Source organism: Danio aesculapii, chromosome 2 (assembly GCF_903798145.1).
Source record: "Danio aesculapii chromosome 2, fDanAes4.1, whole genome shotgun sequence".
Classification (NCBI taxonomy): domain Eukaryota; kingdom Metazoa; phylum Chordata; class Actinopteri; order Cypriniformes; family Danionidae; genus Danio; species Danio aesculapii.
The window spans coordinates 18,525,991-18,551,448 of NC_079436.1; the positions used below are offsets into that span (position 1 = coordinate 18,525,991).

At 39.0% G+C, this 25,458-nt stretch overlaps 1 protein-coding gene across 1 annotated transcript; it reads right to left on the reverse strand.

Moving 5' to 3' along the window:
* Positions 1 to 1,138: 1,138 nt before the first annotated feature.
* On the reverse strand, positions 1,139 to 6,127 carry rwdd3 (RWD domain containing 3). The gene is made up of 4 exons (XM_056466137.1): positions 5,961 to 6,127; positions 3,921 to 4,384; positions 2,521 to 2,636; positions 1,139 to 2,409 (listed from the first exon to the last, which is right to left on the reverse strand). The coding sequence occupies exons 1-4, from the start codon at positions 6,043 to 6,045 to the stop codon at positions 2,298 to 2,300; spliced, it is 777 nt and encodes a 258-aa protein (XP_056322112.1). The 5' UTR covers positions 6,046 to 6,127; the 3' UTR covers positions 1,139 to 2,297.
* Between the last annotated feature and the right edge of the window lie 19,331 nt (positions 6,128 to 25,458).

Genomic DNA, 25,458 nt, shown 5'->3' on the forward strand with positions numbered 1-25,458 from the left:
GGGCCAGCTGCAGTCGCGAGAGAGAGGCCTGACTCACACCCAGATACAATGCGTTGCAATAGTCCAGACGAGAAGAGATGAAAGCATGAACAACCTTCTCCAAATCACTGAAAGAGAGGACAGACTTCAGCTTGGCAATATATCTAAAATAGAAAAAAATATTTTTGACAACCGCATTAATTTGCCGATCAAATTTTAGCTCAGAGTCAAAGATGACACCGAGACTTTTTACAGAGGAATGTATTTTTCCAGGAAGCGGTGACAGATCGCCATTAGGATCCGAAGCTTTTTGGCCAAAAACAATGAATTCACACTTGTCTTCATTCAGTTGGAGAAAGTTATTTGCTAACCAACATTTCACATCAGCCAAACAATTAAACAAAGCCTGAAGGGAGGATTGATCCCTAGGTTTTGTAGGGAAGTAGATTTGAGAGTCATCAGCATATAGATGGTAATTTATGCCATGCTTTTCAAAAATTTTTCCTAACGGAAGTAAATAAAGGGAAAACAAAACAGGACCCAGTATCGAGCCCTGCGGAACCCCACACATTAATTGAATGACAGATGAAGAAGAGTTGCCCAAACTGACTGAGATAGTTCTATCCTTCAGATATGAGGAGAACCAATCCAAGGCCAGACCCTGGATACCAGCGTGTTCTCTAAGCCGATCAGTAAGAGTGCCATGATGATTCACACACATACACTACAGCCAGTTTAGTTTATTTAATTCACCTATAACGCATGTCTTTGGACTGTGGGGGACACCGGAGCACCCAGAGGAAACCCACACCAACATGGGGAGAACATGCAAACTCCACACAGAAATGCCAACTGAACCAGCTCGGACTCAAACCAGCGACCTTTTTGCTGTGAGGCGACAGTGTTAACCACTGCGCCACCATGTCCCCCTATTTTGAACTTACAGTATTGCATTTATAAAAGAACAACTGATCATACTAAATGTTATTTTCGAAGGAGTGAATAGGTTAAACCCAGTGGCTTAAAATATAGCGGCAAAGTAAAACACCTAAAATGACAATGAATTATTATTTTGTGGTTGCCTGCAATATATTTAAATAGAGTCTTTTAAATATTCTAAATGCATCTGTCAAGATTTTGCTTCTGTAAATCACTGGAATAATTTTAGATGTCTTTATTTAGATGCTTAAAAATAATAGCATCATGCAGGACATGTATGGTGTCAAGCCGCTGTAAACACCCTCAATCTTCAGCAGCGCTGCGGTGTCTCTCTCTCTCTCTCTCTCTGCGGACGCTTTCCCTGCACTCTCAAATAATAAACTTACAAAAGTTATGTGAAAGTTTCATATTACTTACACATGCTTATAACCTGAATATATGTGAAAGACACTTGTATTTTAGAGAGCAGGCATGAGGTTCAGCTGTGTGCTCTTCATTTTTTTGTCTGATGCAGGATCACACTGATACAGCTAACAGCTACTCTGACAGTGTGTTTACGCAGCGCAAAAGCATAGCAGCGGTTTTAACATGAAGTGATACAGCATGTGACGTACAGATGCCACTGAGTGTAGTGACTGTTGCATATTTAGTTGATCATTATCTTGAGTTTAATTAGAGTAATGTGTTCATTATACAAGTAATAATTTAAGAGCACAGGTCACTTTAAGGGTTCGGAAAATAAGTGATGACATTGACAAAAACTCGTGATCCTGTCTAACATCAGAGTGTGAGAGTTGTGGAACAGGAAAGTGAAGGATAACAATAAATGTTCTAGTGCATTACGTGTCATCATTATGGACATAACAGTGACACTTCCAATGGCATGTGGGGTTTTCACTGTCATGTGTCACTCGGTAGTGGCATGTGTAGTGACCTGTGTCGTGAAGCTTTATGACTCTAATCAACACGCGCAAAACAATATTTAATCATTACGCAGCGGTTAACATGATTTATTGCGTCACAAGTTCGTTAATATGCTGAACTACTCGATTTTAAATTATAAGCATTTATTTTATTTATTCCTAGTTATACTTCCGGAATGTATTGCTACAATACATAATATTCAGTCATTTGACAATACATGTCAGTGGATATCAAACTTATTGTGACACGCTGTTCGCCTGTAGGCTCATGACGCTTTTCCTGGTGATGTGGAGCCGATCAGCAAATCACAGCACATTATGTTAGCTGACCACCCAGAGCCTTTTGGACCGCCCCGTTAATTAAATTGCATTTTATGTTTTCTGTTAGCACTCGACGAAAAAGTTGTAAACAGTAATTCAGAGGAGGAGAGAGGGATTTGCACAGCAGCGGTCCAATCAGGTGAGTGAAGACACAAACCGATGATAAAGCTCATTTAGTCCAACAAGATCAAACTCCCTTCTGAGGTCATCAAGCGATAAAATGTCTTTTACTTCAAATGTAGTCATCCTAAAAGAAGATGGGGGAAATGACAGTGAAATGTGCAGTAGAGTAAGCATATTGTATTTCAGAATGCTTCATTAAATGAGGGGGGGGGGGGGGGGGAGTGTATTTGCTTACATCAACTTGTCCACTGGTTGTGGAATCTCACACAGGACACTCATCATCTTTTCCTTACAGCGCTTCCCAGAAGAATCAACATCCACTTTCACACTCTTCTGAAGGTGGATGTATTGCTATAAAGAGTCTTAGCATGAGTGTTCTTGCATACATAAATTAAACTAAAAATGACACTCCACGACACAATATAAAAAATATAATGACAAAAAGTCAAGACAACTAATATAGACAATAAACTAATAATTATATACATATATATACTGTATACAGTTGAGGTCATAATTATTAGCCCCCTGAATTATTAGCCCCCGTGTTTATTTTTTTCCCCAATTTTTGTTTAACAGAGAGGTTTTTCGACACATATCTAAACATAATAGTTTAATAACTAATTTCTAATAACTGATTTATTTTTATCTTTGCCATGATGACAGTACAAAATATTTTACTAGATATTTTTCAAGACACTTCTATACAGCTTAAAGTGACATTTAAAGGCTTAACTAGAAGGGTAATTAGGCAAGTTATTATATAACAATGGTTTGTTCTGTAGACTGTCTGGGGAAAAAATAGCTAAAAGGACTAATAATTTTGACCTTAAAATGGTTTTTAAATTAAAAACTGCTTTTATTGTAGCCAAAATAAAACAAATAAGACTTTCTCCAAAAGAAAAAAACATTATCAAACATACTGTGAAAATTTCCTTGCTCTGTTAAACATCATTTGGGAAATATTTAAAAAAGAAAAAAAAAAATCAAAGGGGGGCTAGTAATTCTAACTACCAACTGTGTGTGCATATATATATATATATATATATATATATATATATATATATATATATATATATATATATATATATATATATATATATATATATATTTATTTTATTTTATTTTTTTTATTTTTTTCAATGATATTTTTAGTTTTTATTACATTTTTTCTAGTTTAGATCAAAAACTATTTAAATTTACTGACTTTTTTTAACAAGACACATATGGTTTGTTCAAGAGGTTATATCAAATTTTTTCATAGACAAAGAATAGATTATTTAATGCAAGTTATTAATTTTTTTATTGGATCAAGTGATAAAATTTGCATGTCAACCATTAACCTATTTTTTTTTTTTTTTTTTATTGGATGGACGGAAACTTTTTTCAGTGTATGGACTTCACATATTTATCACTAATGTAATTTTTATACTTTTGACAGAAATCCTAACACATAAATGTTTCAAAACGCAAACTTTAAAACCCCTTTTAAACCATGTAGCTCAAAGATGACCTGTAAAGGTTACCATTAAAACCAAAATGTGTCAGCTAAGATTATATTAATGCTTATATATCGAATCTTGTATCTGAAAATACATGCTCAAACAGATATTCCATATGATATTATACTCGTACTTTAATATTTTCCTTTGTTCCTTGCAGCAGAATCAATATCGGCTTCCCTGTGAAGAGTCTCCCGGTGAGGCACAGCTCTGAAGTCCATTTTTCGATCAGTTTGATGTATTTTGCTTTGGATCTCATGTGATCTAAATGTAGTAAAGCAGTCCAGGTTTCTTCCGCTGCCTCTGGTCTGACCTCGGCTGAATGGCAGCTTGATGTTTTGATCAAGTCTGAGAAGTTTTCCTGAAGCCACAGCATTAAGCCGTGGACCATGGGCTCTGCTGGAAGTGACTGTGCTGTGTCCAGTAAACTGCGTCTCAGGTCATGACACTGTTTTCTTGATAAGAGGCTTGAACTGATGCTGATATCTGGAGGAGTGGTGGGGTATTTAGGAGAGATGTGGAAAAGTACATCTAGTGGTGTCTTCTTGTTGTTGTGGTCTATCAGTGTGTGTATGCAGAACACAATTCCTTTCTCAGCTGCATTTAAACATAACAAGACATGAGATTCAAACAGATCAGGAACATCCATTATTGTGTTCTGTGTATACATTAACGGTTCTGTGTATTCAGATAAACAGACTATGCTCTACAAATAAATGTAAATGGATTATTACACTTAAAATATAATTGAAATACATATGTGAAACAATAACATTTTAAATACTGAGGGTCACATAAAGGGTCACACATGATCCTCTGTATTTAAAATATTTTATAAAATTTAGCAGAAGCTGTCTTACACTGATGTAACAGCTGCCCTTGGCACTGGCTTATTTATTACATTTTAATAAATGTCTGACAGTGTTGGAAAAAAAGGAACAACTTTGAAATCTTTTAAAACATGCAAATGTCAATGGAAAACAACATTACTTTGATATGGCATATCATTTAGAGTTGTTTTTGAGAAGCATGCTTTTTTTCGTTGTTTATATAATATTTGTATCCTTTAATTGCAAAAAATGACTGAATCCCTCTCTGTGGACAGACTGATGAAGATGGAGAATGCCATAAATTAGTTAGATAGATAGATAGATAGATAGATAGATAGATAGATAGATAGATAGATAGATAGATAGATAGATAGATAGAGTTGAATTAATTTTATTTAAGGCTGCACAATAAAATATTTTAGCATCAATATCACAATGTGCACATCAGCAGTAGTCACATCGCAAGATATGCAATGCTGAGTCTGAATTATAGTTGAATTATAGTGACCAGGAGTCACAGAATTGTATTTAATTACTTTATCCGGAATATATGCGATTTATGCAACTTTTTTTTTCTAACTTAAAATTTTTATATAATTTTTTGTCTTGTTTCTAGTCCAAATTTCTACATTTCAAAGCATAAACAAGATTAATTTACTAACACCACTGGCAGATAATATTACTTGTTTTAAGGAAAAACTCTTAATTTTGACTTAATTCTTCTGAAATTGAAAACAAAACAATATTTTACTTAATTATTAGATATTTTGACTAGAAACGAAACAACAAATAGCGATTATTAATTGCGATTCTTCAATTTCTGTAGCTGAATACTGTCAGACTCCCCACTGTCAAACACAAACTCATGAAACTGTATTCAGATCGCAGTATTTATTGCGGAAAAAAAATGTAATATCACAATATCTGATTTTTCCATTATCGTGCAGCCCTAATTCCATTATTAATCCCTCAAAACTTTTACAGTTGAAAACATTTTAGTTTTTAAGCTTATTTTAAATGGCATGCAATGGGATATATTTTTCACTTGACATCAGGAATCAGTGAGAAGACTTCTCAGTTTCTTCAAGTTCAAGTGTAAACTTGAGTTGCAAATTATAGTCCTTGTCAAAACTAGGGATTTTTTTACTACGTTACTTCTGTAAAACTTATGTTATTTTAAATTATTAACACGAATTGACATGAATTACTGTTTAATAACGACACAAAACATAAAACAACATATACATATTATCTGTGGTATTTTGCAGAAAATATTGGTTATCTTGGTGAATAGTTTAAGAAGTGTACCGTTAATAATAAACAACTTATAAAGTTGAACTCACGTGACTCTTCCAACACCTCCAATTCGTCTTGCTCGCAATATATGGCGGATAAAACGGACAACTCATCAAACGCTTCCTTTGACATTTTCCTTGTGTGAAAGTCGATATTAGTTAACTTGCTCTCATGCTAACGTTCACATATCACCGGTTTGTTATTGAACGACACGGTCATATATTTCGAGTAGAAACAAGAGTTCAGAAAACCAGTTCCGCCTTTAAATAACTGCTGCAGGAGTCATTCACCTATATTTTCAAGCCAAACTCAGTTCCTGGAGGGCCGCAGCTCTGCACAGTTTAGTTCCAAAATAAGCACACCATATCAAACTAATTAAGTCCGTCAGGCTTGTTTGAAACCTACAGGTAAGTAGCACGGTTAGAAATAAACTGTGCAGGGCAGCTGCCCTCCAGGTACTGAGTTTGACACCCCAATGAGCTATAGTAGGGCCAGACGGAATCTGCAGACATTTTCTGCTATTTCTGCGGATAATTTTGGTAAAAATCTGCGGATTTCTGCTGAATTATTTTGGCAGTATTATAACTAAAACCTTAATATGTGAAATAAAAGATAATATCTTTTTAACTTTTATTTAATGTTTAAAATGCAAATCCAATTAGATTTATTCATTTGGTAAACACAGCAAGTCTCTCATTTAATATCTCTACTAAAAGACAGAAAATATTACTTTACAAACTGCACTGTACATAAATCAGATGAAAATTTTCATATTAGTCAATAATATTACTGTAATTAATTTAAAAATGATTTTTTAAAACAAATTTTATAATAATTATAGATTTACACACATTTAGTTTAAAACTAATCTTCAAAATATGTTTGGTTCAGTTTTATATATTACATTATTTTTGATTTACAAAGTTTGCCTTAATTAAAAAAAGTATGTTCCTGGGGCTTTCTATCTGTTTATTTATTTATTGTATGCTTCTATAACTTGTTTAATAATGCTTAAAAAGCTTGTTCTGAATGCTGTACTGTAACCTGCCAGCAGGAGGCAGTGGAGAAACACCTGTTTGCTGAAACTGCAGAAAGATGAGAGAAAATGATGAGCAAATAAAAGAGTTTTCTCGTTTAAGAGGAACTTTAAAAAAAAAAAACAAAAAAAAAACATGTTTTATAAATTAGGAAATCTGGGAGAAAAATTCCGAAACAAAGATATTTTATGAGAGTTGAATGTGGAAATTTGGATGTAAGTTACAGATATTGATTAGAAATTGTTATTTATGTTGACTTGAAGGATTTCAGACTTCAGATTTGTATGCATAGTAGCCCACAGAATTTAATTTAGAATCTCGACCATATAAAACATCATCTTGAAAATACATTTTCTTATAAAACCTGACATTTCGTAATCTGATTTTTTTAATCGACTTTGTTATTGAATGATACAATGGTACAATATGGCATAATAACACCTACATAATTTAGAGTTTTATCTAAGTATCCTTTCATTCAAACACTATTAATAAGATAGAGATCCTATAAATTTTAAACAAAATTCAAAAATTTGATCAATAATATACCATAGAAATCTGAGATGAAACATGGTTTGAAGAAGTATTATACTACTGAACAATCAACATTATAGGAGTATGCAGTGTATAATTACGATTAGTTATCTGACTAAAACACATGCTTTTCTTTGATTCTCTCCTGTACATTTCATGTGCTCTAGAAGACGATGATGGTCTTTAGGAAAACTCTCTAGAGGTCTTGAAGTCCTCCTGCTCCACCACAGTCCAGTCTGTGTAAGTCTAATACAGCCAGTCTAATAATTTTGACTTCAACTGTGTATATATATGTGCCTCGTCTCTCAACCAAGATTTTCATATAATAACACGCGTTACCATAGCAACTAAAATTTGAAAAATCACTAATGTGGATGACGTCGCGCCTAAGCCAGAACGAATCATTAACTATTTTTTAATTTTTATGTAATTATTACAATTTGTATTTAATCACCCAAAAGAGGGTTTAACTTTCAGGAAATAATTTGACAAAAAAGTAGGTGTTAATCATTGACATTGTATAATAGATAGCTAGACGCCTCGTGGTCCTCTTCGGTCCGTTGCTCCGATACGTCAACGCGGCCGCCATCTTAATCCGGTCATCAGTGCGCTATAAACAGACGCAAGTGAACGGCGGAGCTACTTTTTCGGTTAAAATAACGCTTATATTTATTAACTAATTTTATGGTGTGACAAAACTCACAGTTTCCAGTTTTAACAAAAACAGTTTATAAAAAGTAATGAATCACATATCACACATATTTTCAGATCTCAAATTTTTTCGCAAGAGCCATTCGAGAGCTGTTTTTGTGTGAATCCACTAGAGACCGCTGTCGACTGACTGAATGACTGACTGACTGACCCATCGAAAAACATGCGTTTTAGTACTCTGGTCTCCACACAACTTTGCAGATATGACATCACATTTATATAAACGTATAAGTTTATAAACGTATACGGATTTGAGAATGCACATGTTGTAAATTAGGTCAAATTTACTTTTTTATTTAAAAATAAAAAAGTACTGGGAATCACATTAAACATTACCTTTAAACCCACAGAACATCTTTTGTGTGAACTTTCTGAATGAATCCAAGTTTCAAACAGTCCAGACAGCGGTTTACTTCGTTGAATGATTCAGTTGTTTAAACAAATTGTCACTAATTAGACTTTACTGGAAGTTTTATTTTGAGGATTTTCATTTTTTTTATTCATATTAAAATGTAATAAAGTACAATAAACTTTATTCTCTGAAATAAACAGATTGATCACACACACACAAAATAAATTTGTCATCATTTACACATGTTCGTGTCATTTGTATGAGTTTCTTTGTATTGTAGATTATTTTTCTAAATTTTACTTGCTTCTTCACATTTAACACAATGATGAACTAAAATCTTTCGTGGTAAATTCTGACTCAATTTTATAACATTAAATATGGAATTTTCTCAATAATTTGCAAATCAATTCTTCAGACAAATGCATTTTATTGTTTTGGCAGCAAACAAATAAACAACAGAAACAATAGAATTAAACAAATCAGCAGATATGAAAAGATTTTCTATTTACAATCAAACAAAAAGGTTAAATTATGAACAGCACATGCAGTGTTTATAGGACTTGTGTGTTGAAGTGGAAAGTCCTGGAACTGAGTTTGACACTGATGGTATAGTGTTGGGGGAACACATTACAAGTAACGATAGTTACATAATATTACTTTTAACCAGTAACAAGTAATTACTTAAAAAATTACTTAAGTAATAATACCTGAGTTACTTTTTACTTTACTTTTTAAAAAATAAATTGCTGAATTAAAGTGAATGTTGAGCCAGTTACATTTCTGCACAGGAAGTTGTCTCATTTTTCTGAACACATGAAAGACAAGTAAAAGAGGATTGTTTGTCTCAATGCTCATTTTACTTCACCAATAAGACCAAAAGTACAAAAGCATCAAACACATTGTTTTAAACTGTCTTTAATCTGTATTGGAATTGAATGAATTTAATGTGTCTAAAAACTGCTCAGCACACTCAGAAGTAAACCAATCAAACACCAGGCTCCCTTAAAGGGGGCAACACATTTGTGTTTAGAATAAGACAGAGAGCCTGTGTACTGTATGTGTGTGTGTGTTAATGCCTAAACCATTGTTTTCTGGCTTAAGATAAACAAAACTCTCCATAAATAACCACATAAAGCATCAGAGTAGAGGAGACAGTAATTGTTGAACAGTAATTGACCATTTATTATCACAGGTATTACCTGTAATGGCTACATAAAGTAAATTACTGTCATTTATTCTTTGCACTACACAATTTCATACAAATTCTGCTCGTTTTACAGTAAAATACTGTTTCCATTTATTACAGCACAACGCTGGCTATTTTAGGATTATTTACCGCATCATTTACAGCAAGGGTTAACAGTGTACAATTTAACAGCCACAGAGAAGACATCTGACTGTCTAAGCCCACCTCCACCCCCTTCCTCTTGGAAGGACATCTATTGGTCATTCATTCATCCATTCAGGAACTACCGAACCTCTGACCATCAGTTTCCAGTCATTGCTGAGGTCTGTGATTCCTATTTTACTCCACATGCTGCACTCCAGTCTGTAACAGACAAAGACACGACTAACAGAGCTCTACATGCTCATGAACTCCAGCAATGCACATGTTCTCCAGTGTTCTTCAGATAAATCTCCACTGATGCTCTTGTGAGTTTCATTCTTCTGCCTGTTGTGAGTTCATTACTTGAAAAAGAAACACCTGCCACAGACAAGACATTTATCTAAGCCCACCACCACCCCCTTCCTCTTGGAAGGACATCTATTTTTCATTCATTCATCCACCCATCCATTCAGGAAACACCTAACCAGACCATCAGTTTGCAGTCATTGCTGAGGTGTGATTCCCATTTCTCCACATGCCCCAGACGAATCTATAAAAGACAAAAACAAGACTAACAGAGCTCTACTTGCTGACTGATCTCCAGCAATAAACCAAGTGTTCTCCAGTGTTCTTCAGACAAATCTCCACTGGTCCCTTGTGAGTCTCCTTCCTCTGCTCGACTCAAATCTGCAAAAGACAAAGACAGCACCAACAGAGCACCACCTACTGGCTGAGTTCCAGCAAGTGTTAGATAAACCTCCACCGATGCTTTTTGAGTCTCCCTCTTCTCCTTGTTGTGTGTCCATTACCTACAATGTAAATAACAGCCACAGAGACACATCTAACAATCTATGCCCACCTCCACCCCCTTCCTTTTGGAAATACCTCCATCCATGCACACATCCATCTGTTTTTGAAGGATATTCCTGACCATCAGTTTCCAGTCATTGCTGAGGTGTGTGATTCTTATTTGTCTCCACATGCAGCACTCCAGTCTGTAAAAGACAAAGACACGACTAACAGAGCTCTACGTCCTTACTCTTGTGAGTTTCTCCTTCTGTCTGTTGTGTGTCCTTTACCTGAAAAAAGAAACACCTGCCGCAGACAAGACATCTAGATATCTAGAGCCGGGCTCAGACTACAGAAGTTTTCGCCTAATTTATTTTCACCTCCCAAAAACCGTGAATGAAATCTCGAGGACTTTGATCGCTTCTGATTCTCAGCACAGATTTTCTGGTAATGCGAGCCGTTTAAAGAGAGAATCTCACACCTCGCGATCTTTAACAAATATTTCTTAAATTAATAATAAGGCATAAAAAAGCGAGTTACTCTTTTGGTGGCTGTGACGACGGCCTCAAAGCATCACTAAAGTGAAGAGCTGGGGAGAATCACGTCAGCTCTGCAAAAGAAATAATATAGGTTCATTTATAATAAGCTTAAATGATCATTTTTCATTCCCCACTAACGTTATTCTGTGTGCGTGAATATCTATGACCCAGATGTAGCTGGGTAGCTAGGCCTAATACATTGCCAGTTATCTCCAAAAAACAAAACGCAAAACATTTTAATGTTTAACATTTAAACATTTTTTGTTTAGGAGAGGGGATAGAATAGTATATACAGTATAAAACATCATCAGGCTTGAGTCTAGTCTTGTAAACCCAGAAAGAGTCCTTCTATATTCTATAACAGGATTTTTTTCAGAGAGAGATAACTGCAGACCAGGTTTTACGCTGCATTCAGTGAATTATTATATCTTTACAGACTATATAGGCAGTGCAACAGCATGGCAACATGTTTTGACACGATTGATCATGAACCCAGTTCGAATCCAGCGTCTGTTAATTCATTCTTCTTTTTTCCCCCACTACATATCAGATTTTGCCTACTCTTCATCACAAAACAAATAGGAATCATTAATAAGTGTGTGTATTTTGTTAAGCGCATTTGAGCATCACATATTATTTGCACATTTACTGAATGGAAAGGTTTCTGATTCACATACGCAAATTCATCTTCAGATGGTGCCTTTATAACAATGTGCGTGCAGTAGATCGTTCCATTACATTGGGAACCGGCGATCGCTGCAAATGGCGCTTTAATGTTTGGCTGGTCAACTGCATAGTATGGAAATCTTATATACCTGCTAGACATGCGGATGATCCCGTCCCATACAGCTGCCATTGCACAGCTCAAAAATACTTTGTAGTGTGCAATAACACAATTGCCTCTAGGAGTCGCCAATGGAATAAATTAACATTATATTACAAGTATTATTATTATTAAAGTATTATTATTACACAAATATTATTCTAAATAAATAACAGAAATCAATCCAATGCAAAGACACAACTGGAGTGATTTAAGATCTTCAAAAAAAATATTTTGCATGAATTTAAATTTTATGACAATTCTAGAGGACACAAAACAAAAATGTCTAGAATTATCTTTTGTCTGAGACCTGAGTTAAGTTTAACTTCACTGACTCATCTTCTCTCCTTTGTGCGTCCTGCGAAAAATCCTCTTACAGCAGCCATGTTTAGTCAAAATATCATCATCATCATATTACTAAAACATTAGTTTTGGCAACATCACTGCATTAAAGGCTGTTACGCCGTTTCACAGTGTATGAGTGGCACATATTTTTTTCAGCCTGCGTGTTAAATAACCAAAAGCAGAAGCAGTGGCGCATGAGGCACACAATGGTTGCAGAATGGTTTTCTGCACATGTGCATCAGTTTGTTTTTGATTAAACTATGTTGCTTTATTTACTACATTGCCCCATTTACTAGGGCCCGTGCCCCCGTAAATGGGGTCTAGCGACACCTCCTGCTCCTGATGCTCTTGTGAGTCTCTCTTTTCTGCCTGTTGTGTGTTCATTAAGTACACTGTAAAAAAAAAACTTTACTTTACAGGTAATTGTCTATTTTTTTACAGAATTTTCCTGTTATTTCATCATACAGTGAAATACCTGTTGTTTTACAGATATGTTCTGTAATAAATTACATAATTATTATTAAGTAATTGTTACGATCACCTGTGATCTAACAGCTGCGGATCGCTGAAGAACTACACACGCTACTTTAATGAACTACAACTCCCAGCATGCACCTCACACACCCGGGTTCCTAATTCACACAGAGTCGGAGGATCATTATGGACTGATTTCAAGGACTATAAACACACAGACACATGGTTGCTGAGTCTTGTTTAACTGTTTAGTGAGCGTTGCGATGCGGTTTCCCTTGCTGTGTTTGACCCTTTGCTTTGCTACTTTGTTTGCCGTCTTTATGCCCGGCATTATCTGTTTGCACCTGCTTGTTCCTGTTTCAACCTTTAATTGCAAGACGATTCTCTTAATAAACTGCTATTTGATCCTCAACTTTGTTGTGCAAGCGTCCTCACATGACACCAACCTTTGTTTTGTTGTTAAATGATGACCAAATGTGTAATTTGTAAAAAAAAAAAAAAGAAGAAATAAAAAATTAGAAGTATAACAGTTTTGTATTTTTTCAAGCAATTTTTAACCTACATATCCTACAAACAATAATTGTTAAACTATATTATAGTTCTAGTTATATTTACAGTGTTTTATGACAACAGCAATTACTTGTACTTAAGCTTTTTTTAATCATTCTTTAAAATATTTTTTTCTGTTTTAAAAGTATGTTAAAAGTTGAAAATTATGGAATAATTAGATTGAGCATAATTACATGAATTAATCTGTATAATCACATTAATTAATGTGTATAATTACAGTAATTGTCATGATTACCAGCGATCTAACCACCAGAGGTAGCTGGTAAACACTCACATTCACATGGACTACATCTTATGAACTACAAATTCAGTCATGCCACACACACACACCTGCTCCAAGTCTCCACTGATTGGACTCCCACAGCTGATGCTGCTTCTGGACTAATCACACACACTACTTTAGCAGCACACACACTCACTTCCTGGCCGAGTCTTGTTTACCTGTAAAGTGACAATTCAACGCGGTTTCCTTAGTCTTGTTTCTCAGTGTTTTGACCCTTGTCAAGTTTGTCTGTTTATCCATGTTCACTGCCTGCCTTCTGACCTCTCGCCTGTTATAGTGACTACGATTCTGGATTTGCCTTTATTCATCTGTTTGCACCTGTGTTGACCCTTGCTTGCCTGACTACCGAATAAACCTGCACTTGGATCCTAACATTGTCTGTCATCCACGTGTTACAGAAGACTCGGCCTATCATGGATTCAGCATGACGTCTAGTCAGATTAAGGCAAGGTACGAATTCCCTCGAGGACCATATTAATTCTTTTCTGGACATAGCCAATGACACCACCCTCCTGGACTGTATACTCATTGATTTCTTTTATCGTGGACTAAATGAACCACTAAAATCCACCCTCATCCTCATCTGTGGCTTTACAAGCTATTGGTTCCCCCTTCACCGTAGGCGAGGTGGAAGAGACCCCTACATTTTTTGGGGGGGGGGGCAATAGAGAGCAAGACCCGCTGGCGACGGGGCTTGCTGCCCAACACATTAGCACCAATATGCTTGCATCACCCATACTCATGTCTCCAGCTCACAAGATGGCTGCCTCCAGTCCTCTAGCTCACAAGATGGCCGCTTTAAGTTCACCAGCTCACAATATGGCATGCGCCAGTCTGTCACCTGCTCAGAAGATGGTTTCTTGTTCCAAGTCTGTTCCTGCCATAGTTCCTTTTCCAGTTCCTGAAACATCACCTGAGCCACCAGAATGGCCACCGCCACCTGAGTTGCCAGAGCTGCTGCCACCACCAGAGCTGTTACTGCCAGAGCTGCCACCACCACCTCCAGAGCTGCCAGATCCTCCAGAGCTGCCAGATCCTCCAGAGCTGCCAGATCCTCAGTCACCACCAGAGCCGCTGCCAGAGCCACTGCCGCCACCAGAACTGCCAGAGCCGCTGCCAGAGCCACTGCCGCCACCAGAGCTGCCAGAGCCACTACCGCCACTGCCTGAGCCACAGCCGCCACTGCTGCCAGAGCTGCTGCCGCCGCCTGAGCTTCCTGAATGGCCGCCGCCTCCTGAGCTTCCTGAATGGCCGCCGCCGCCTCCTAAGCTTCCTGAATGGCCGCCGCCGCCTCCTGAGCTTCCTGAATGGCCACCGCCCCCTTCTAAGCTTCCTGAATGGCCGCCGCCGCCTCCTGAGCTTCCTGAATGGCCGCCGCCTCCTGAGCTTCCTGAATGGCCGCCTGAGTTTCCTGAATGGTCGCCACCGCCGCCTGAGCTTTCTGAATGGCCGCCTGAGCTTCCTGAATGGCCGCCACCGCCGCCTGAGCTTCCTGAATGGCCGCCGCCGCCTCCTGAGCTTCCTGAATGGCCGCCGCCGCCTCCTGAGCTTCCTGAATGGCCGCCGCCGCCTCCTGAGCTTCCTGAATGGCCGCCGCCGCCTCCTGAGCTTCCTGAATGGCCGCCGCCGCCGCCTCCTGAGCTTCCTGAATGGCCGCCGCAGCCTCCTGAGCTTCCTGAATGGCCGCCGCCGCCTGAGTTTCCTGAATGGCCGCCTGAGTTTCCTGAATGGTCGCCACCGCCGCCTGAGCTTTCTGAATGGCCGCCTGAGCTTCCTGAATGGCCGCTACCGCCGCCTGAGCTTCCTGAATTGTCGCCGCCGCCTCCTGAGCTTTCTGAATGGCTGCCACCACATGAGCTTCCCGAATGGCGGGCGCCAGATCCCCTTGAGTCCCACGAATGGCCAGAGCAGTCACCTGAGTTCCACGAAAGGCCTGAGCCGCCACCTGAGTGCCACGAAAGGCCCGAACCGCTACCTGAGTCCCACGAAAGGTCGGAGCCGCAGTCTGAGTTCCACGAATGGCTGCCAAGGCCGCAGGACTTCACAGAGCTGCCAAAGCTGTGTGATCCATCAGGTCCATATGACCCGCCGATGCCTGCTGAACCTAAGCCCCCAGACATACCGCAGCTCCACGCCCCAGGCCCACCGGAGCTCCACGCCCCAGGCCCACCGCAGCTCCACGCCCCAGGCCCACCGCAGCTCCACGCCCCAGGCCCACCGCAGCTCCACGCCCCAGGCCCACCGCAGTTCCACCCTCCAGGCCGTCCACAGCTCCACCCTCCAGGCCGTCCACAGCTCCACCCTCCAGGCCCTCCGCAACTCCACGCCCCAGGTACACCTCCACTGCATGGTCCTGGCCCTCCATCCCTCCCCCTGTTCCGCCTCTGCTCGACCTCCCGCCTGATCAGTATTAGGAGTGTCTGGAAGCCACTCCTTAGAGGGGGGGCTCTGTCATGATTACCAGCGATCTAACCACCAGAGGTCGCTGGTAAACACTCACATTCACATGGACTACATTTTATGAACTACAAATTCAGTCATGCCACACACACACACACACACACACACACACACACACACTCTCCAAGTCTCCACTGATTGGACTCCCACAGCTGATGCTGCTTCTGGACTAATCACACACACTACTTTAGCAGCACACACACTCACTTCCTGGCCGAGTCTTGTTTACCTGTAAAGTGACAATTCAACGCGTTTTCCTTAGTCTTGTTTCTCAGTGTTTTGACCCTTGCCAAGTTTGTCTGTTTATCCATGTTCACTGCCTGCCTTCTGACCTCTCGCCTGTTATAGTGACTACGATTCTGGATTTGCCTTTATTCATCTGTTTGCACCTGTGTTGACCCTTGCTTGCCTGACTACCGAATAAACCTGCACTTGGATCCTAACGTTGTCTGTCATCCACGTGTTACAGTAATAATCATTATAATCACATTAATTAACTTGTATAATTACATTAATAACCTGTATATTTACAGTAATAATCTTTAAAAAAAAAAAAAAAAAAAAAAAAAACACTAATCCGTATAATTACAATAATAAAATGACAGTAATAATCTGCATAATTGCAGTAATAAGTAAATGGCAGTAATTACTTGTATTATTACAGTTAGAATCTGTTACATTGACAGTAATAACTTGTAATTATGGAGAAAGAAATTTGTTTATTTTTACAGACTATTTATATTTTTTTCTTCTGACATTGTTTTTTTCCTGTTTTTTCAGTAAAAATGCAAATTATCAACAGTAATAAACTGTAATTTAATGAATTTTGACCGTAAAGTATGTTCTGTATTTTTATAGTTTTTGCTTGTAATTTTGTGAAATAGTTTATACTGGTGATAGTCTCCCTCTTCTGCCTGCTCTCCATTAGCTGAAATAGAAAAAACCTGAAACAGACGAGGCCTATCTAACTATCTATACCAGTGGTTCTCAAAGTGTGGTATGCGGGCTTCCTTCTAGTGGTACGTAGAGGAATTACTGAATAATAATTAAATATTTGAACACTCTTTTACACTTCGACACATACAATAACACAGATGTGATCAGCATTGGCTGTTCCCTGTACTGTATGATCACACTGTTATGATTAGCATGTTTAGTGCATCACGTCATCAGATGCTAAGAATCTATAAAACTGTGGAGCTCTCGAGCAGATAAACACTGGAGAAGTGCTTCTGCAGACCAGTCCTGTTGGCATTTCAGCTACTGCAAACTCAGGAATTTCTCCATGCTGCATCACTGGTAAAATATTTATCACAAACGTGTTAACATGTGTTCATAGTTGTGTAAAATAATATGCGTTTTCGATATACAGTATAACCTAAAGTCATTTGTTTAGTAAATAGCCTAGCGGTGTGGCTTTCGGATTAGTTTGTTCACTCAGATTCAAATGAATCTGGATGTGATTCAAATGGTGCGGGCAGCAGAACATGGACTCAAGTGAATTTGCCATGTTTAAAGCTTGGAGAAACACAAAAGTTAAAGTTAGTCTCTGTGTGCACAGACGGAGCATCCGCGAACCGTACCCGAGTCGGCCTGAAAACGGTGGTCAGGTGCTCAGATTACGCAAACTCCACGGTTTACTTAAGATATGATCTCAATGCCACCAAATCATGGAAATGCTGCACGTATGAACTGATAAATCAAGTATGAATTGATAAATCACAGATGAATTGGTCAAACAGTGTATTTGTAATCACTCGCTGACTTTCTGACACACATCCTGTAAATGACGCGATGTACGCGGATCTAATCTCTCATTTAAAGATGTAATTGTGAATCATTTATTTTAAATACAAGTTCATGTTTAGATTTCAAGTGGGAGAGCAAGGATAGTTGTAACACTTACAATCTCTACAACCAGGAACTAGTTACAAATCAGTGGATTCACTTCACACATGCTCATATTAGTCCTCATGACAGTCCTGTGACAGACACAGCAGATATTAGAGTTCAGCTAAGAAATTAATATGTTTTACTTGAATTATTTTTGACAGAGCAATGCCTGATTTGTAGTTAAACTCATGTAATTTGTGTGTCTGCATGTGGATGTTTAATCCACATTGTTGGTGATAATGTTTCAGCTGTAAGGAGAACAGATTCATGGCCACATAACGCTGGGTCAGTTGTAACATCAAAACTCTTGCTAGTAACATCAGTGAAGTTTTCTCCAACCCCAAGCAGATGTAAACTGTATTTATATGAGTTAATGTCAGTATTCCTACAGCTCTTGAAAGAGGAAGAAGTCAAAGTAGTTTGAGTTCAGTGTTTGACCTCTGTGGGCTCATGAAGCCTAAACACAAATAGTGTTCGACTGTTGAAGCTGATGCACGTTTGCACATTTTATTCAGCTTTGTGACACAGACACACACAAATTATCCTGAAAGCTCAATGTTGAATAAAAGGCTTTCAAATCCATTTGTTTGGTCATAATTCTTATTTTATAATGGTACATCTCACCCCGGTGGAAATCATAACTTACATCTCACCACGGGGTGTGTTACAACTAACCCAGACTGTGGGCTGAATTGTAACATTTCACTCCTCCTGTTGGAAACTAAAAAGTGTTTTTCACAACAGAAGCGATTTTAATGACCTTTTAAACGCATTTTTATTTAAACCTATTTAAACACAGTACAGTGTTAATGTTCAAACTATTTATTATGTTTAAAGTGTCTGACATTATTTCTATGAATAAATCTGCCTTGTTTTTGAACTGTAGCTGATTAATTAGGCCTACTGCGCTACTATATTTCAATGCTAGTCATTAGGTGCTACTTGGAGAGATAACAGTAATAAACTGTAATTTAATGAATTTTGACCGTAAAGTATGTTCTGTATTTTTACAGTTTTTGCTTGTAATTTTGTGAAATAGTTATTTTCTGTAATTTAACAGAATATCTCTGGAAGCCCTGTTGCCAGTCTTGGACTGTTTTTTTACAGATTTTTTTTACAGTGTACAATTTAAATAACAGCCACAAAGACATCTATCTAACAATCTATGCCCACCTCCACCCCCTTCCTCTCGGAAGGACATCTATTTACCATCGGACCAGCCAGCCATCCATTCATTAATCTATCCATCCATCCATCAATCCAAAAAAGACCTAACCAGACCATCAGTTTGCAGTCATTGCTGAGGTGTAATTCCCATTTCTCCACATGCCCCAGTCTAATCTGCAAAAGACAAAACAAGACTAACAGAGCTCTACTTGCTGACTAATCTCCAGCAATAAACAAAGTGTTCTCCAGATAAATATTCACCATTTCGCTTGTGAGTCTCTCTCTTCTGCCTGTTGTGGTTCCATTACCTACAAAGTAAATATCTGCCACAGACAAAACATCTAACAATCTATGCCCACCACCACCCCCTTCCTTTTGGAAGGACATCCATCCATGCACACATCCATCTGTTTCCTTGTTTCTCCACATGCTCCATGCCAATCTGTCAAAGAGAAGATATCAAGTCTTTAATTAATCTTAATACATTTCTTTGGACACTAACTCCATTGTTCAGTCGGTTCAAGCCATTCTACCTGCTTCCTGAGCTCCAGTTCTTCAAGTATATCTCCACCGTTCCTCTTGTGAGTCTCCTTCTTCTGCTCCACTCCAACCTGCAAAAAACAAAAACAGCACCAACAACGCCCTATAGCTGTTCTCCACTGATGCTCTAGTGAGTCTCCCTCTTCTGCCTGCTCTCTCCATCACCAGGAAAAGACAAACGTGACACAGACAAAGCCTATTTAACCATCTATACCAGTGTTTCCCAACCCTGTTCCTGGAGGAACACCAACAGTACATATTTTGGATGTCTCCATTATCTGACCCATTAACTTCAGGTTTTGGAGTCTCTTCTGATGTTATGATAAGATGATTCAGGTGTGTTTGATTAGGGAGAGGTTGAAAATGTGGACTGTTGGTGTGCCTTCAGGAACAGGGTTGGGAAACACTGATCTATACCAACCACCACTCCTGCATCATGGAAGGACATCCATCCATGCACCCATCAATCTGATTTTTTTTTAAAGAAATTCCTGACCATCAACTTCCAGTCGTTGCTGAGGTGTGTGATTCCCCTCCATGTGGTCCATCACAATCTGCAAAATACAATAGAAAGATGTCAGGTCTTTAATTAATCTCAATACATTTCTTTGGAAACTAACTTCATTGTTCAGTCTGTTCAAGCAGTTCTACCTTTTTCCTGAGCTCCAGGTCTTCAAGTATTTCTCCACCGCTCCCCCCTGTGAGTCTCCTTCTTCTGCTCCACTCCCACCTGCAAAAGACAAAAGCTGAGTCCCAAATGGCACACTATACACTATGAACTTATACACTATGTACTTATGCACTTAAACACTCAACAGCTTAGTATATGAATGTAGTGTCATCCTAAATCGAACACTAACGGATATTTACTAATCGCAAATTCAAACCGTTCCCCAGCTGATGTTTGACGGTGGCCAAATTAGTGAAACAAATGTCCAAACTATCAAATAATACCTGCCATGAGTTTACCCGCATTCACCAGAGGAGAATTTTGCTTTCATAATCCAAAATAAAATAATCAAACTTAAGTGCCTGATAGCTTCACCCCTTCCTCTTCGGGATCAAAACTGCGGCTGTTGCGTGCGTGAAGAGTCCAACAGTCCACACTTCTTTTTAACGGTTAAATAAGTGCATCATCCGGGAATTTAAAGTGCACTTAATGTCTTTAGAATAAGAAGAATATTTCAGTGTGAACACATTACTTACCCTATTTATACTACAAAATAACATAGAATAGTGTATTCGTATGCGATTTGGGACGCACCTATAGACAGCACTGACAGAGCCCTGCCTGCTGTTCTCCAGCATGTTTTAGATAAATGTCCACCGATGCTCTTCTGCCTGCTCTCTCTCCATTACCTGAAAAAGAAACACCTGACACAGACAAGGCCTGATTACTACCTATACCAACCACCACTCCTGTATCTTGGAATGACGTCCATGGATTCACACGTCCATCTGATTGTCTTTAAATAAATTCCTGACCATCCAGTCGCTGCTGAGGTGTGTGATTCCCTTTTTCTCCATGTGGTCCCTTCAGATCTGCAAAATACAATAGAAATATATCAAGTCATTAATTAAACTTAATACCATTCTTTGGAAGTTTCATCTTCCATTGTCTTAAGGTTGGTTTAGAAATAAACAAAATGAAGCATACAAACAAACAAACAAAAATACTGTATCTATCTCTGTCTATCTGAAGGAAATACCAGACCATCACTTACTGTTACCGTAAGACCAGGTTCTCCACCCAATGAAGCACCACGAGCACCTTCACCTGAGTCTAATTAGACACACACCTGACAATCATCACAGCACTATAAAGACTCCCCTCACATACACTCAGTGTTGGCCTCTTTGCTAGTAAAGGACTGAGCTCCCTATACACTGTCAGTGTTGATTCTTAGAGATCAGTTTACTTGCGTCTCCTGTGTCTTCCATGTCTCTCCTAGTGTGGTGTCTCCTGGTTCCTTGTCTGGTCTTCATCCTGTTTGCCATCTGTGGTATCAATCTCCAGTCTCCAAGCCTGCACAGTCAAATATCCAGTTTATGTTCATGGACTCCTCATCAGCATCAATATACTCACCTGCGTATACTCACCTGCCATCCTGTAAATAAACATTGTTTGTATTATTCACCTGAATCCCGTCCTTTCTGTTACACTCTCTAAAAATTCAAATATCATTTGAAAATGCTTTACAGAGTTGATTTGATTCAACTTAAAAAATTTAAGGCTGTACCTAATTTACTATGATGCACTTGTCATTACTGAGGTATGTTTCACTGTTTCTCCACATGGGCCAATCGGTCAAAGAGAAAGATATCAAGTTTTTAATCTTAATACATTTCTTTGGAAACTTACTCCATTGTTCAGTCAGTTCAAGTCATTCTACCTGCTTCCTGAGCTCCAGGTCTTCAAGTATATCTCCACCGTTTCCCATGCGAGTCTCCTTCTGCTCCACTCCAACCTGCAAAAAACACCACAGCCCCAACAAAACCCTATCTGCTGTTCTTCAGCAATTTTTAGGTACAAGCTCACCGATTCTCTTGAGTCTCCCTCTTCTGCCTGCTCTCCATTAGCTGAAAAAGGAAAAACCTGACACAGACGAGGCCTATCTAACTATCTATACCAGTGGTTCTCAAAGTGTGGTACGCGGGATTCCTTCTAGTGGTACGTGGAGGAATCTCTGAATAATAATTAAATATTTGAACACTCTTTTACACTTCGACACATACAATAACACAGATGTGATCAGCATTGGCTGTTCCCTGTACTGTATGATCACACTGTTGTGATTAGCATGTTTAGTGCATCGCGTCATCAGATGCTAAGAATCTATAAAACTGTGGAGCTCTCGAGCAGATAAACACTGGAGAAGTGCTTCTGCAGACCAGTCCTGTTGGCATTTCAGCTACTGCAAACTCAGGAATTTCTCCATGCTGCATCACTGGTAAAATAATTATCACAAACATGTTAACATGCGTGTTCATAGTTGTGTAAAATAATGTGTTTTTCGATTATATAGTCCAAAGTCATTTGTTTTGTAAATAGCCTAGCGGTGTGGCTTTCGGTTTAGTTTGTTACCTCAGATTTTTTTTTTCTTAGAATTACTTTTTTTAGGGTTTTCACATTTATTGGACAAGACAGTAAAGAGAATTGACAGGAAAGTGTGGGGAGGAGAGAAAGGGGAAGGATCGGCATATGACCTCAAGTTGGGAATCGCACTCAGGTCGCCATGAACACCGGAGTGCATTTGTCGGTGCACTTTTCACTACGCCATTGGCACCGACAGATTTAAGTGAATCTGGATGTGATTAAAATGGCTGAAAACGGTGGTCGGGTGCACAGTTTACGCAAACTCCATGGTTTACTTGTTTTTGAAGTGTTTCAGTCAGGTTTCAGAGCTCATCACAGTACAGAAACTGCATTAGTGAAAATAACCAACGATTTACTCTTAGCTGCTGACCAAGGGTGCATCTCGCTATTAGTTCTACTCGATCTTAGTGCGGAATTTGACACCATTGACCATGGTATCCTTATTAATCACTTAAAGTCTACAGGTGTCCAGGGACAGGCCCTACAATGGTTTAAGTCATACTTAGCTGACCGTTACCAGTTTGTGAATATTAATGGACAGCCTTCACAAATCAGCCCAGTAAAATACGGGGTGCCTCAACGGGGTGCTGTTTACAATATACATGCTACCCCTGGGAGACATTATTAGAAGACATGGGATCAGCTTTCACTGCTATGCAGATGATACTCAATTATAGATTTCAACTAAACCTGACGAGACGTCTAAACTGTCCAAGCTAACTGAGTGTATTAAAGATGTTAAAGACTGGATGACCAACAATTATCTTCTCTTAAACTCAGACAAAACAGAATTATTACTTATTGGGCCTAAATCCTGTACACAGCAGATCTCACAACTCGACCTACAATTAGAGGGATACAAAGTTAGCGTTAGCTCTACTATAAAAGATCTGGGTGTCATATTAGACAGCAATTTAACTTTTAAAAATCATATATCCCATGTCACAAAAACTGCTTTCTTTCATCTGAGAAATATCGCCAAGTTACAAAATATGCTATCCATCTCAGATGCAGAAAAGCTAGTCCATGCTTTTATGACTTCTAGGCTGGACTACTGTAATGCACTGTTTGCTGGCTGCCCAGCATCCTCTATTAACAAACTTCAATTAGTACAAAATGCAGCTGCCAGAGTTCTTACCAGGTCTAGAAAATTTGATCACATCACCCCAATTTTATCCTCCTTACACTGGCTGCCTGTTAAGTTTCGTATTGAATTTAAAATATTGCTTCTTACATATAAAGCTTTAAATAATCTAGCTCCTCTTTATCTAACCAATCTTCTGTCTCACTACAATCCAACTCGCTCTTTAAGGTCTCAAAACTTAGGGCTTCTGGTAGTACCTAGAATAGCAAAGTCGAGTAAAGGAGGTCGAGCCTTCTCATTTATAGCTCCTAAACTCTGGAATAGCCTTCCTGATAATGTCCGAGGCTCAGACACACTCTCCCAATTCAAAACTAGATTAAAGACCTATCTGTTCAGTAAAGCATACACTTAGTGCACCACTTAGCGGGCTTCCACACAGGTTCTGCATCTTATTGATAAGGTTCTGATCTCAGTTGAGACAAGATGGCGGCGCGTTTGGTTCGCGAGGCTCAGTGTCTCTCCAGTATCTGCAATTTTGCAGTATTATTCCTGCTCATTTTGGGTCTGTTCGTGCAGAACAGCAGTGCCTTTACATCGTACACCCGACAGGACATCTTGGATTTTGGATTGTGCATTCCGGACAGTTTTATTAACAATCTTCGACTCATCCCTGAGATCGCCAGAACACTTGGGCCTGAGAGTCCTACCCGGCCGGGCGGAAGTGCTCGGAGGCGGCGCAGAGATCGTAAACAAAGACGGGGGAAGCGCGGCGGGCTAAGAGCTAAGCTAAAGCTAACACCACACCGGCTCTCTTTACCCAGCATCTTTCTCGCCAATGTACGGTCACTGGTGAACAAAATGGATGAGATTCGACTGCGCATCAACCACAGCAAAAGATTATGGAACTGTAATGTCATGATTTTCACAGAAACATGGCTAAACAGCGGGATACCAGACAACGCTATAATCGCTAACGGAGCATCAAACATTCCGAGCAGACAGAACGGCGGATGACTCCGGTAAGACCAGAGGCGGAGGATTATGCATTTATATTAACAAAGCTTGGTGCACAAACTCTGTCATCGTTGGGAGACATTGCTCTGTTTACCTGGAATTTCTAATGGTTAAATGTAGACCGTTTTATCTGCCACGGGAGTTCACCTCCACCATAATAACTGCTGCTTATATCCCTCCCGACGCTGATGCCAAGCTCGCTATGAATGAACTTCATGCAGCCATCAGCAAACAACAGACTGCTCACCCGGAGGCTGCTTTTATTGTTGCGGGGGATTTTAAATCACTCAAACTTAAAGACAGTGCTTCCCAAATTCCATCAAAACATTTTCTGCCACACAAGGGGAAACAAAACTTTAGACCAAGTTTACACAAACATGGCTGAAGCATACGCTGTTACCCCCCTCCCCCACTTGGGTCAATCAGACCACCTTTGTTTGTTTCTCACCCCCAAGTACCCACCCATCGTCAACCGTGTGAAGCCATCAGTAAGGACCATCAAAGTG

Bases quoted from the DNA above. Each gene is read 5' to 3' on its own strand.
- rwdd3 (XM_056466137.1), bottom strand. From the start codon at position 6,045: ATGTCAAAGGAAGCGTTTGATGAGTTGTCCGTTTTATCCGCCATATAT. The intron at 4,385-5,960 runs GTGAGTTCAACT...GTTTAAATGCAG, and splicing joins GGAGGTGTTGGAAGAGTCAC to CTGAGAAAGGAATTGTGTTC. The intron at 2,637-3,920 runs GTACGAGTATAA...GACTCTTTATAG, and splicing joins GAACAAAGGAAAATATTAAA to CAATACATCCACCTTCAGAA.